The sequence below is a fragment of the Amphiprion ocellaris genome, chromosome 7 (assembly GCF_022539595.1).
Source record: "Amphiprion ocellaris isolate individual 3 ecotype Okinawa chromosome 7, ASM2253959v1, whole genome shotgun sequence".
NCBI lineage: Eukaryota > Metazoa > Chordata > Actinopteri > Pomacentridae > Amphiprion > Amphiprion ocellaris.
Genome location: NC_072772.1, coordinates 1100105 through 1115011, shown reverse-complemented (window position 1 = coordinate 1115011; position 14907 = coordinate 1100105). Strand labels below are relative to the sequence as shown.

The following is a 14907-nucleotide window of genomic DNA, read 5'->3' as shown; positions in this document are numbered from 1 at the left end:
TTCAGCCAAGATCAGAAAGTAAAGCCTAGAGTCACGATGAGTCCAGGTGAATCACAGAGAACAACTGCAACACACAAATAACTTGAAAGCAATTTTTATTAATCCAGTTAATAAATACGTGTTTTCATCGACTTCTCTTAAAATGTTCAGACACAGAATATCAATTGTAACGAATTATCAATGTGCAACTACTAACTTTCCTTTTAAAACAAAGTTGGTCATTTTGTGACTGAACCTTTACTCTGGGTTGACTAAAAAACACAAAATTTCAAAAGGTGTTGTACACTTATCAGAGCATTCTGAGCTTGAGGAAAATAATTAGAAAAGTAGGCAAACTGTGTTTCACAACATGAAAGCCCTGAAAACCTACAAAGAGCAGAGCTATGATTGTTGGATGCTACCGGGCTTTGAGAAGAGTCAGATTAATCAAAGCTGGACTGAGTTTAAAGAGCAAACAAAAACTACTGTGTATTAATTTGCATTACACAATAAGGAGTGAGTTAAACCATGGTTTGTTTTTTAATTGATTTATAATTTCTGTTGGATTTTTTTCAGTTTATTCATCTGCAGTTACATATAAAGGTTAAAATACAAAAAAAAATGTTTATCTTAGCATTGACTGTTACTATGTTAGTTTTTGGAGTCAGAAATTAGAAAGTGGTGAGTCTAACAACTGGTATATCCAGTCAGACCAGCATCTGCCAGGATACACTCCCAGTATATTGTTGCTACATGTTCTGGGTGCTAAATCAAGAACACCTAAACATGGTTTAGAAACTCCCGAAGCAACTTCAAGTAATTTATTAGTGGATAAAAACATTCAGTCTTTAAAATCTGAGTGAGAATCTAAATGTTACAATTCAGGCCATACTTGTGCAGTAGATTAAAGGCTGTGCATCAATAACTAACTTATGTACGTGATGACAATTGAAGTGTCTCCTCTGAGAAGGTTCACCCAGACTGTCAACGTTTATTGTTCATGATGTATACAGAAACTACTGTGAACCAGTTGTCATGAAACACGGAGTAACGCTAACACAAACAATTTGATCTACAAATACTGCATAGTTTAATCAGTGCATTTGAATACGCATGATGATTCTATCATTAAGGGAAATGGAAGGTGAGGTCGATGTATTTTTGGTTTTGTTATGCATCTATTTGGAAAAGTGTAAACACTACGTAAAACCTTCCTGAGCATATCTTCCAATTCGTTCTTTTGAACAGAATATCTGACCTAGACAAAAGAATAAACTACCTTGTCAAGATGAGAATTTCCCATTATATACTATACATCTATAGCTTTTTTAAAAAAAAATCAAGGACTTCATTTTCAATATACATGATGAATATTAATAGCCTGGCACACGTTTCTGTCCATCAAATTCAGTGCCAACAGCCAGACTGGCAAGATTGGGTAGATATGAAGCTTATACAACGCCTACTTGTGCTGCCTCATTAAAGAAACAATTTAAAGGAACTGACAACCTGCTCTACCAATACAACCGCTCTCGAGCACTGAAGGGGCACCTGGCGTCTTCAGGAGTAAGACACTTTGAAGGTCAGTGGAAAGAATGTTTAGAGAGCTATTGATTTACGCTAATAACCTAATGGCACCGTTCTCAGAGCCCAGCAGAAGAAGCCTCTTAGTGGGCAGGACTGCCAGGCTGGTCAGAGTGCCGCGGAAGTTCTCTGAACTCAGCTTTGTGCTGCTAACAGGACTCAGAGAGATGTCGGCCATGGAGTACACCCCAATCTTGTTAGCCACGGTTCCAGATACAATCTCTGAACCATAGAGGTCGAAGGCGTGGATGGGGTCAGACTGAGACCTGTACTGGCGAAGAGGCTTGTGCTCAAGATCTTTCCATACAGTCAGTGTGTAGTCGGTGGAGGAGCTGATGACCAGGTTTCCTTCTGCAGCCTGAAAAATAAAATCAGAAACAAAGCCAATGACTGTTGATGTCATATCCAAGTAAACACCGCCCAAATCAAAGTTTTTCCCCATCATTTTACAAGATTTGAGATTAAGTGTCAAGCAAAGCAATCAAAATAAGTTAACATTAAAAACATGTCAAAGGAAAACGTAACTAAATATGAAACATTTAAAAGACACACTTACTGAAACTGAGAGGTTGTTTATTTATACTTATTTATAACAGAAACATATGCCAAGCATATTCAGACAAATAAATCAGCAAAGAGCCTAAAAATCTTTTTACTTAGATCTGCTCCTAATCATTGTCTGAGGTTACCGACTCCCACTCTAAAGCACACAGCTTGAGATGCAATTAAAAAAAAAAACTAAATGCAACTAAGTGTTGCTGTTTTCACAGAATTTGAATTTTTAACTGAAAGTAAGTTCTTTGTAATATTTGTTTATGCCAATTCAACTGTAATTTTGTAGTTTTTAGCTTTCCTGCTAAAAACGAAAACAATTACGGATTGCTAGTGGTAAGAACTAAGGAGAAGAACTTAGAATCTGAGTAAAATAAATGTGCCAATGACAACCACAGTGGTCTTTCTAATGAGTAACCTGTGTCCATATTTGCCTAAACTTGGGCCTTTAAAACTAGAGATACAATCCTTGACCTAAATTGGGGTTAAATAAAGTTTGCACTCTGTTGACAGCAGACTGGGTACAACTTTCACCATCTCTGCACAACTACCTTTAGGAATTGTCAAAATAAAAGGCACTTGGCTCATTGTCTTTTTTATTATTTATCACATGACTACTGAAAAGTACAGACACACCTTCTGGCTTGAGTATGTCATTCAGTTGAGGAATACAGTACCTGGGTTAGTGCAATTTTCTGGGAACATTGTCGTGCTGCTGTCATGCAATAGCAGGTGTTTACATACATGGTACTAAATTAAGTTAATACTACACCTATTAAATCACAGCCTAAATGCACATCAAACAGCAACATTCCTCTTCCAGAGAATCATCTTCTGAGTCACTGATAACCCTTGAACACTGAGTTCTCAACCTGAATCAGGCAGTTTAAGCGTCAAAGTAAAATTATTGAACAACCTACGTTGACAGCTCACAATGAGGTCTAGGTCAGACATGTGATGCATGAGTATAATGTGTGTCGCTCAGAGACAAAGGGTCAACACAAGTGACTAACTAAGTGATCAGTGGCTGATGTGCACTGCATGAGCTGTGGCCTTTACAGATATGGTCATCCAAAAGTGTCCACTGTTTGTCTGATTGTGTCAGATTTTGCTGATTGATGCACAAAAACGTACAATTTGGCAAAAAGACAGCTAAGTACTGTCTTCCTTCCGTCTTGTTCAAAAGCCAGTTGAGATTGCTGAATATGTTCTTTTTTAAATAAATAAAATAAACAACTAAACAGAAATAAATAATATCTTACCAATAAATGCTTCTATATCTGCTGGATTTGATCATATACCAGTCATCCAATCCTATACAAGCATCTCTTATTTCAGAAAATCACACTGAGAAGAGACACTGGGGATTTCCAAAAAGTTTAAGTGGCAGAATACAAAGTTTGGCCATAGCATAGAATGCAACTGCCAAGTAAAGTCACACACTGCACAGCCCACGTTTTCTGTAAACAACTTGGCTGGTACTTGGTGTAACCAGAGTTCAGGTTAGTGCACACTTACTATGGGATAAAGCTGTTATTTTCATAACTCATAAAAACAATCTTCAACCTAACAGTCAGTAGATCAGATATCACTGAATACCTTAAAAGCTGTATGAATATAGAAAGACTATAAAAAAAGTATTTAATGTTTATCTGCTTGGACATTTTTTTTTTGCATTACAATGTAAATTTGTTGGGGAAAGAAACAAGATTATTTGTTTTTTACAGATTGACCAACTGTAACATCAAACGCAAAAGTATTACAACATCATGCTATGGTAATGTAGTAGAAAGGAAAGGACTTTCTGTCCTTCTTAGTACATTTAGAGACACTCCAAAATGTTGGCTGCTAAACTCACAATTTTCCCTTCATTCATCCCTAAATCATATGTCACGTTTCAAAATGCTTAAATCATATTCTTACATTTTCTCTGAAGACTGTTCCAAACAGCAATTTTATTGAAAGACACAATTTTTAATCCATTCTAAAAGCATCCATTTTTTTATGCAATCAACAAATCGACTGAAACTAATCCCAGTTTGTCACTGTTAATATTTGAAGAGATGAGATGCATATTTAAATCTTGTAAACAACTATCACAAATTGATACGATAATAATCATGTTATCACTCCTCCCTCTCCCCTACTTCTTGGCTCTTCTCTGCTATCCACTGTTTGAATAAAGGCAAAGATTCCAAAAAATACAAATGAAATCCTATTTTTTTTCCAACTGCCAAAGCTTCATAGAATCTGCTTTACAGGCAAGTTATCTTCCAGTCGTCAAAACACTCCTGACTATTGACTGAGGGTGTTAACCAGAGGTGGTCTTATTCAGTTACAAAGATGTAATGGAAAAAAAACTACAAACAAAAAGCTCACAGTGTAAGCATACCTTCATCTGGAGGACATCTCCCTCGTGTGCTGGCCAGCCCCTCAGTACAAGTCCTGTGCGTGCATCCAGCAGAATAATGAAGCCAGATGAAAAACCTGCAGCCACTGTACGTCCTGAGGGGCTCACTGCCAGGTAACGAATGAGCCCAGCACTCACATTGTTGTACGCCAGACGAAATTCATGCTGGGGACACAGGGGAAGACTTGTCACTGTCAAGCCTGAAACAACTCTATAAGAAGTGTAAAAAGCGCTACCATTTTGAAAACACAAAGCCTAATAATTGGTGAGTGGTGTATGGCCTAAGTCTCGGCAGAATGAGGTTTCTGAGTGAAATTGTTACCTGCAATCCTGGTTTGCGAGGATCAATGAAGCGGAGGACAGAATCTGCACTTCCAAACACAACACTGCAGTGTGGAGCTGGCATGGTGGTGACAGCTGTGATGGGACTCTTCCCATCCACAGCATCGTATGAGCGGATGTGCTTACCTAAAGGCCAGAGGTAAAATACACTTACATAAAGTAACTAAAAACTACACCCTCCTAAGTTCTAATCATGAGACTAAATGTATTGTGCTTGATGTTCCTCACCTGTATACTGGTCCCACAGGTGCACAGTGCCATCACAGCTGACTACCTCCTGTGAAGCCTCTAGCTGTCCAACATAGAAGACAGACTTCCGATGCTCACTATACGTCAGTCTGGGCTCCACCTCTTTTGTCCCATCTCCATGATTATACAGGGGCCAGAGCTTCACAGTCTTGTCTTTACTGCCAGAAAGGAAGTAATCCTCTCCTGCCAGTGGTGCCAAACACTTTGTGGTGCCTGAGTGACCCAGGAAACTCTGCAGCCTGATCTGGTGGAAGTGGAAATGTGGATCCTGTTGATTGAGACCGATCTCATACTGCCAGTATGCCAGCCAGTTGCCCTGCAGGGAGCGGCTACTACGAGGCAGCTCTTGCTTCAGGGCACTGTCCTCTGGGGTGGGGCTCGTCACCCAAGAGGAGGAGAAAGACATTGTGCCAGTGGATGGAGTGGTGAAGGTGGAAGCAGTGGTTATGATGGGAGTGGTATGACTGGAGCGTCCCCAAGAGCTGGCCAAGCCAGGGTTGGGGCTGCCACCATAGTCGTTGTCTCTGGAAACTTGGATACGATTCCCTACAAGGCGACTTCCAAATGTGCCCGACTCGGGGACGGAGTCTCCCACTGGGTTGGAGCTAGTTGAAGGTGCAGGAAATGGGCTACAACCCATACGTCTGCCAAAACCAGTGGATGCAGGTTGCTCCAACCTGGATGTTGCTGTGGCGTACGTCTCTGAACTCCCTTGACTCACACTCTGATGGTAGGACTGGGCCAACTGCCAGACCAACTCATGATTGGGAACCAGTTTCCGAATTGCTGTGTCACCTACAGAAAAGCATAACAGATCAGATCTGATTTTCAACGGAATTGTAAAAAATTAGCAGAGTATACTGCCTCCTTCCCACTAGAGGGGGTATTTTGTATGACAAAAGATGAGCTAATCCCTACCTATGAGGCAGTAGAAAGGGATGTAGGATGCATGGGCCATCTCAGGGTTAAATACAGTCTGCAGCTCCTCCAAAACTGCCATCTCATATGTCACATTCGACTCTTCAGGTGTACAGACATCCACCACCGTGACTTCTCCCACAACTCTGCGAGGCGCACTGTCCAGCTACAGATGAGATGAGACAATCATTTTTGTGTATTTTCAATTCCACTCGCTTTTTTTTCCCCAAGAAATATGCGTAGCTGCAGGGCTAAATTTACACCTGACGCAACCAGAAAAAAAACATCCTGCCATGCTCACAAATACATGTACTTCTATTCCTTCCCTCAGTTTGTATTCAAAGTCTCCTGCTCATTTTTATTCATTCATATTTTTGTTTGGTTTTGTGTCATTTGTTTTTCATAAAGCTCTTTGTGACAGATTTGCTTGTTGAAAGTGTTCTAAAAACAAACTCAATATGACATTTGTCAGATTTTATTTATTGTATATGTATATCTTTGTTAGGACCAATCTGAGTTTTAGACCCTGAGAGTGAAAACTGTTTTTGAAAAGATTAGTGAAAAGTCTGAGGGCTGAGATGATGCTGTAGTTTAATGGTAGGAATAAAGCTTCGGTGAGCATTTAGTTATAATGGTTCAGGTTATTGTAAAGGGCTACAAAGGACTATGTGTGTGTGTGCTTGTGTGTGTGCATAACTACCTGGGGCTGCAGAGAATGCAGCAGAGAGAAAACAGCAAAGAACCGACAAAGAGTGTCAGCCATATGCTGCTGCACCATCTCCTTCCCGATGCGCAGACAGATCAGAGCCATCAGGCTGAGCGTCTTGAGACAGACAGCAGTACGAGTTTGCACCCCACTGGGGAATCTACACAGTACAGCAGAAAGGGTAGAACCAAGCAGAGAGTGAAGGACATATCTACTGTAGCATATTTGTGATTACACTCTATTTCGACACAAAAATTAAGACATTGTACTTCAAAGTACAACACTTAAACGTGTTACAGGAAAAAAACAAACAAAAGCAAAATCTCCAATGTTTTGCAATGATTCTGCCATTCAATCTTCTGAATTCCAAAACTTGCCAATGTTTTGACACAACTTATCAATCCAAAATGTATATATCTGTAGCATATAGAATATTTCTAACACAAGCGGGCACTTGGGAAATTTTGTACATGCTGATTCCAGGATTTTTCAATCTTTGTAAATAATAATAATAATAATAATAATAATAATAATAATAATAATAATAATAATAATAATAATAATGACAATAATAATTAAAGTAACCCTTTGTTTTTAAACTGTTTATGGTACTGTAACTGTCATACTGCACAGACAATTTTGAGTTCTCCCTACTTCAAGCCATGGCTGTGCCATTTCCATAGAGGTGTAGGACTTATATAGCAGTGAAAAATGAGCTCACAGTGACTAAAACTGTGACAAGAGTTAAAAGTTGGGGGGTTATGCTGTAATTGAATTATAAAACCCTCAAGGGCTGTCATGTGTGATACCTTTATATGTGTGTTTGAGTATACATATATTGGTTTGTGTGTTAGTTACCCCATACGGGGAGTGGTAAGCAGGTCCAATAGTGGTAGCAGCACATCCTGATTGATCTTCATAAGCATGTCCATCAGATTGGTATCAGATAGAAAGACGATAATCTTCTGTGTAAGTGCAACAGCACCAAGCAGACTTGCTTCCTTGCGTGTGTTAAGACGCTGTGAAGAAGGTGGAGACACCTAGAAAAAACAGAAACAGAGATAAAATAAAAGCACATTCTGGTAAAGTCCTGAACTGAAATATCATTTTAAAATTTTCTTTGGTACAAATATTAGTTCCCCATGAAAAAGAAAAATTTGCTTCATATTGCAAATGGAAGATTTATGCACGTGTGATTTCTATAGGCTTTTTTCTTACCAAATATCCTATATAAGGCAGATACTGGTAAGTGAGTACAGGCTCTCCATAAAGTTGAGCTATGTAGATGAGACAGTCTAACACTGGCCCTGCTGTGTGGTCGCCAACCACAGGTTTCTTCTCATACACACTGCCCATTCCCACACTCTCCAAACTGTTCTCCTCAGACACTGGGGCCACAAATTGGTGGTTTTCAAGTCCTATAGACATAGAACATGATAAGGAAAAGGGTGGAGAAAACACAAGCAGCAACACATAACACTGGGAGGAGAATGCAAAACTCCAAAGTATGTTTTTGACTATAACAAGTAAAACAATGAAGCTTTTCAGGTAAGAAATGTACGCACCGATATAACAATTTGTGAGCAATCGCAGCAAGTTTCTGGCTACATATCGCGATGTCACTGTTGGTCCAAGTTTTGCTGATAGCCATCGAACAGTTTTGCAAACTGTATCTGTGTGTGGAAACATAATTCTAACATTAGACATTATCGGTTATTAAACAAATGTTTCATATAAGCCTCTATCATTAACTCACCGAGAAGAATCTTTTGCTCTTTCTCCTCAGATTCTTCTGAGGGATCATGGTCCTCCTCCTCCTGTCCTGTCACCATCCCTTTCTCAGTCTCTTCCAGTGTCATTCCATTCACAAACTCTCCCTCTAGAGTGGCAACCGTTGCTCCTGAAGTTTGTGTACAACCGGAGAGAGTGAGCTCAAGGTTGAGCACAGAAAGGTCATCTGTCCCCTCTTTACCATCATTAGTCTCAGTCACCTCTTCTTCCTCCAATTCTCCGCCCTCCTCTCCTTCACTGGCATGTTTCAGATCTTGGCTGCTGTCAGCTGATTTGAGACTGGCTCTGTCCCGCATTGAATCATCACCCAGTGAGAGTTCACTTGTGCTGCTTTTGTCACTTAGTTTCCCCACACTTAGAGACTCCTGGTCCTGTTCCTTGGCTGCAGAGTTCTGGCTCTGCTGTTTCCCAGCAGCAACCCCTGCTCCACTGTTGACATAGAAGCCATTCTGAAAGTCCTCTGCCTCTGACAGAAACACTTGATCACTGAGACTGATGCCAGAGGAGTAGTCAACCAGTCCAGTGTCTCCGACCACCCCCACTCCTCCACTGGCCCCACTGCTGCCTCCCATATTGCCGCCAACAGACCCAGAGGATGCCCGCATCTCTCCACACTGAAAATCCTCCTCCTCCTCCTCCTCTCCTAAATTACACATGCCAGTCCTCAGCCCTTTACAAGCTTCCCCTCCAGAGTCTGACATGCAGCTTTCAAAGCCTGTGATGACCTGCAGTACGTGGGGCAGTAAGCTGGACAGAAAAGCCTGCAGGCCGAGCCTCACAATCAGCTGCAGAATGAAACAGTCTGTGTAGAGATAGAAACGCCCGCGTAGGCAGTGAGGGTTTTCATAAACGTTGATCAGCGGCTTCAGTAAGTACTTGCTTGCATTTCTGGGACCCAGAACTCTTGAGATGGGCTCAAAAAGGTACCAAGCTGCATAGACAGCAGTGGATTCCTCAAGCATGAGAGCAAGGATGAAGGGCAAGAGAATTTCAAGACCCTCCGCTGTGATCTTATTCCGCAACAGGGCTTCCAGCTGCTGCCACAGGTGAAAGACAACATCTCTTCCCTGAAGGCTGCACATAGTCCCCATCTTGTCGTGGTAGGAAAAGATAAAGCGATGAAGAGCTGCAAAATAGGAAGGGAAAGGAAAAGGAGTGATGATGGAGTTCAGTAACTGGTGAGGGTTTGGAGGGGGGAGACCATTGCAGATGGGATCATATTTAAAAAGGAGTGGATTTGGGCAATCTGGTGTTTCTCTGTGTGCTATTCCAGAGTGCTTTTCTATTAGCAGCAGTGTGTCAAGAGCATTGTGTAAACACAGTGGCACATCACGGAGGTTGGCAGAGCATAGCTTCATTACTGCTTGGAAACGCTGCCTGAGGGGCACGCCTGGTTTAAGTCCCCTCAGTTTTGCAGAGTAGAATATCTCAGCGATGAGAACACCAAGGGCCTGCATGTCTCTTTGGTAGAGTTGTGTAAGAGCAGGTAGAGATTCAATTATCACACCCCCCCTCATACAGTCCCTAGATGCTGCAGGATGCCAGACTTCAGCATGAAGGCTTTTTACTAGGAAATTGTTCAACTTTTCCAGCTCTTCCAAAGGTTGCAACGGGTTGAAACCCTCAGGGAGAATGAGTTTAATTTCCTCCGCATTGGGGGCAGTCGTACTCGCTTCCCCATATTTTTTGTTTGTTGGCCCGCCTCTTTGTAACATGGCACTTCGTAAACCAGGACCTATGCCACTTGTGAAATCACCAGGAAATGAACTTGGAGACTGAGATACAAAAAGTGCTGTGTGCTCTCCTCCGATCTTTCCTGCCACTGTGCTGATGCTTGGCAGTGGAACAGAGCATGATGCAGAAGAGGATGAGCCAGTGGATGCTAATGAGTCCAGAGCTTCTGTACCTTGTTCAAGCTCTTCATCTCTGTCAACCATAGTCCAGCCACTTGTCTCACACCCTGTGGACTCTGGCACCATCCCATCTACAGAGTCACTCATAGTGTCTATTGGAGGGATCTGCAGAGAAGGCACATTAAGAGCAGCGAGGCCGAGGAGGGGAGGCTCTGCTGGGGCATACTGCGAAGGAGATAAGCGTGGTGGGTGGGGCTGGTCAAACAGCTGAACTACACCATATGTAGTCAGATTGGTGTGGTTGTCCACGAGGTGCAGGCACACATTCTTGGCCTTGACAGCTTCTTTCCCTGACAGCTTATAGCCAAATGTGAGGTCTATCCAGTGATGTAAATGCTGGGACACCTCTCTGCTCTCCAGAAGGCGCCGATGAACCTCAATGAACTCCTCACAAGACTTGCACCAGGAAGGCACATCCAGGTCTGGCATGTCGGGGTGGATTGAGCGGAAAATGGAGGAGTCTGTGTAGAACTCTGGAATGCACTCATCTGGGGTCCAGCTCTGCATCCGCTCCATACTAGCTGGGTATTCATTGGGCTCCCACTGGGATCGAACATGGCTGCAAAGCACTGACTTAGGTGTTTGCCGGGCTTTGTAGACATAGTAGGTAATGTCTGAGAGCACGTCAGATATGTGATGAGGTACGTGTAGGTGGTCGGACTGTCCAGCACCACCAGCACCCGCAAAGCCACTGAGGTCTCCACCTACACTGCTTCCACCAACCCCATTACCCACTGCAGCAGCCAGAGCCTCTTTGGTCATCTCATACGTAAAGTCGAGCTGCTTGTCTCCCTTGTTCAGCCTGAATTTTGACCTCCTGAGGTCCCGGAATTTTCCAAATGGCACAGTAAAATCCACGACCCAAGGCAGCACCGGGTGATAGTTTGGGTCTCCTTCTCGACGTCCAGCTAACCTGTTCAGCTCCATCAGGTAGCGGAAGTTACTGACTCGGCCATGAACCCAATCCAGAGCCAGTGTCTTCAGCTCATCAAAGCAATCTTTGCACAGTCTTTTGTTGTCTTGGCTCACACATGCACTTTCCCTTGGCAGCATATTGTTTGGCTTTTGTCTGCCACCACTACCATGCCTGTCTGCATTTCCTTCTGTCCCCAGGTCCTCATAATGGGCTAGGTTGAGCTTGAGACGGCTGCAGAGCTGCTCATCTACTGCTATGTCCTGAAGAGACAGCTCTCCACAAGACAGACCTGCTGCATGACAAGCTTGCAGAGCAATTAGTAACTGGTAGAGGATGAACAACACTTTGGCATGGCTGTTTGCAAGCTTGGCTGGGCTGAAGGAGACAATATCATGAAGTGAATACTGAGCATAAGGTAAAATCACATACAACATCTCTGCTGTCTCCAGCAGACATTCTGCAGGCAGAACATTAGGACAGAGGTGGTCTGACTGGGACTTTGAAAAGCAAGATGAACTCGATGGCAAGTAGTTTTCTTTCTCCTTCTCTCTGGCTGGAGACAGAGAAGGCGATACTCTGTCAGATGAGATAAATGTGGTATTGAAGAGCTTCTGTAGCGCATGACGCACAGCATCTACAGCTGCAACATGCATCTGTTCACTGGCTCCTGCATATGCCTGGACAAGTTTGTAGTGAGCTTCACGCCACAGATTCCTGAATAAAGGGGAAAAAAAGACAAAAAAAGCGAACATATTACAATACAACACATGTTCTACATAAGGACTGTGTTGATTTTCTCAACAGTCTGGTTAGCCATAACCTTTAAGGCTGACTGATTGATTTTAGGATCTTTCCAAAAGCTATTAAGAGTGAATGATTAAGCAACCCCTTTAACAAGGAATGGCCTTTCTTAAGCATTAAAAATTACAGCTGAATACAGCTCATATATTTATAAAAACAGCACACTCTGGAAAGTTGTAGTTAATCTGAAGTGAGATTCCAGGTAATATTAGTGCTGCATCTAACAAATATTTTCATTATTTAGTTAACCACTTTTTCAATAAATCATTTACTTTATAAAACAAGATTTAAAAAAAAAACAAAAAAAACATGTTCATAAAGTCCAGTGCCATTTCTTCATATTACTTTTTTTGCAGCAAATATTTTATTTTCTGAGTCAAACTGGAGAACGGTAGGCACTGTAGCTAAACAAAAGAATCTATCAAGTAATCAATCATCAAAATTTCTTAATCAGCCATCAATTTGTTAAAGACTGAGCACTACCTCGCAATCAGAGAAAAGTATTTTTGAAGTTTTTGGATGAGTTACTTGTCAGAGGAATGATTGTATTTTGCACTTAAGTAAGGTGAAAAACACAGCTGCATTTTACAGTATTATTTAAAGTATGTACAGTACCTGACATTATGCTGTGACACACACTGCATGGTTTTGACATAAGAATCCTGTGACAGGAACTCCATCTGCTGATGGCATGAGTCTCTGGCCAATCTGTAGCTCAGCTTGCTTTTCCTCAGACCCTGAATACACACCCGAGTCCAGCCAGGAGGCAACTTCGCCTGGGAGGACTGAAGGTATGTGCAAATTTCTGCCTCGCTGATGCTGTCGAATCGGGCACAACGCATGACCCTTCTGTCCCTCAGGCCCACCAACCAGCGAGTAGGAACAAGGGCAATGAGCTCTCGAGGACGAGGACCCGGGCCTTGTTGCCGCCGGTCGACCCCCAAGTCTCTCTCAACTGCGTGCATCAGCCAATCCATGGCAAGTCTCCAAATGCTCGTTCAGAGGTACACTTGTCAGCTGCGTTCACCTCGCCGTCTCCTACCGGGGATAATTTTCAGGCATCCATGGAGGAAGAAATAAAAGTCATCAAGGACAGAGATAATCTCCTCTTCCACCTGCCCCTCTGAGGAAATACAGTAATTGAAAAGCATAAATGGACAATTAGATGAGCAACTACTGTAACAGTTATATAGCTGTGCAAAAGTGTAATGAACAATTGAACATTTCAACAGAGGAGTAAGATAAGTTGCTGCAATGTAACTGCCGAGCAGAGTGGTGATGGTGAAAAGAGACCATCTTTCTCCAAGTCCCTAAAGGAGAAGCTCAGCTCACATGACTCAACTGCCTCAACCTATTAAGTGCATTTACTTTAAGTTTCCTGATGAGCCAGTAGGTTAATTTTATTTATTCAAACTGCACTTTACCATAAGGAAACTGTCAGTCACTGCTTTTGACCAAATGTGCAACTCAGCAGTGGTTAAAATGAATTTTGCACCTATTGTTAGCTAGTTGACAGAGATAACATCCACGACACAACAAGACGACAATAGATACTGTAAAGTATAGAAATGTGTAAATGATTTAGATGGGAGCAGCCTCTTTAGCTTTATAATTAACGGAAACAGAGTGGAAAGCTTGAAGGAGATTTTTAAGGAAGTAACGTCGAAAGTTATTGCTAGCTAATAGTTACCTCAATAAAGACGCTAACGTTACGATACCTTGTCAAAGCAGGCAAAAGCCACCAAATAATTACAAACATTAAAAAACAACGCGTAACAACGTCAGTCAGCTCGTTTATACGTAACTCAATTGTAATTACAGAATAACAGCCGACAACAGCTGTGCTAATTGTTTGATTTGAAGCCGCTCACCACTTGTAGCCGCTGACAGCTAGTTAGCGCTAAGCTAACGGTGCGTCCCGGTTTAACGCATGCTGAGCTCGTACAACATTAACTCGATAGAAGTGGGAGATACTGCGGGGAGACACGGTCCAGCTCCATGCCCTGGTGGTTTACAGGTGCGTATCAGCAGACGGACGGCGGTCGGTCAGCCGATTGTGTTTTGTTCTCAGCTAGTTGGAGCCATGTTTTAGAAGCGACGCCTCACGTGACACAACAGCAGCCCCATCTCATGTGATCCATCCTGCATCAGACCGAACTGCTCAGAGCACCTTCCTCAATAACATCTGATGAGCAGCAGCAGAATCTCCCTGGTGGTCACTTGGTAGAGAAATCAGACATTTCAGTGCGTTGTAGATTCAGTTCAGCTCAGTTCAGTTATTTTTATATAGATAAAGATAAAGAGACTTTATTATCATTGTGCAGAAGTACAACGATTTTTTTTGGAAGAACACGACAATTAGCAGCAGTGCAAATAAGAATAAAAATAGATTTAAAATACTCTTAAAAAAGGAAAAAAAGAATCAAACAAAGTACTATATACAAAGTAAAGTGGTCAAGTGAATCGCAGGACTGAGAATATAAATAGTGCAAATAGTGGAGGTACAGTACTAAGGTAAGGCTGTTATTGCACAGATGGCATGACAGTACTAAGTGGAGTTCTTATTGCACAGATGAGCCGTGAGAGGGGAATGTCTGGGTGGTGGGCAATGGGTGGGGGGCGACCACAGCTCTAGGGAAGAAGCTGTGCTCCCACAATCCAACGTGCAGTTTTTACGACTCAGGCCAAATCCCTTCTGTTTCCAGCGGTGCAGCTGGAAAACCAGACTGTGCTGCAGTAGCACAGA

The 14907-nt window shown here is 42.3% G+C and overlaps 1 protein-coding gene across 1 annotated transcript; it reads right to left on the bottom strand.

Annotated features, from left to right (window-relative positions):
• Positions 1 to 78: 78 nt before the first annotated feature.
• On the bottom strand, positions 79 to 14302 carry wdr81 (WD repeat domain 81). Its single transcript, XM_023272022.3, has 12 exons — positions 14033 to 14302; positions 12777 to 13284; positions 8497 to 12074; positions 8306 to 8413; positions 7959 to 8158; positions 7599 to 7780; positions 6735 to 6900; positions 6035 to 6200; positions 5096 to 5911; positions 4848 to 4993; positions 4508 to 4690; positions 79 to 1921 (listed from the first exon to the last, which is right to left on the bottom strand). Exons 2-12 carry the CDS (start codon positions 13136 to 13138, stop codon positions 1595 to 1597), a joined length of 6234 nt encoding a protein of 2077 aa, XP_023127790.1. The 5' UTR covers positions 13139 to 13284; positions 14033 to 14302; the 3' UTR covers positions 79 to 1594.
• Positions 14303 to 14907: the final 605 nt, after the last annotated feature.

Coding starts and splice junctions, on each gene's coding strand:
- wdr81 (XM_023272022.3), bottom strand. CDS start 13,138: ATGGATTGGCTGATGCACGCAGTTGAGAGAGACTTGGGGGTCGACCGG. Junction 8,414..8,496: donor AGAGCAAAAGATTCTTCTCG/GTGAGTTAATGA, acceptor TTCCACACACAG/ATACAGTTTGCAAAACTGTT. Junction 6,201..6,734: donor TGCATTCTCTGCAGCCCCAG/GTAGTTATGCAC, acceptor TCTCATCTGTAG/CTGGACAGTGCGCCTCGCAG.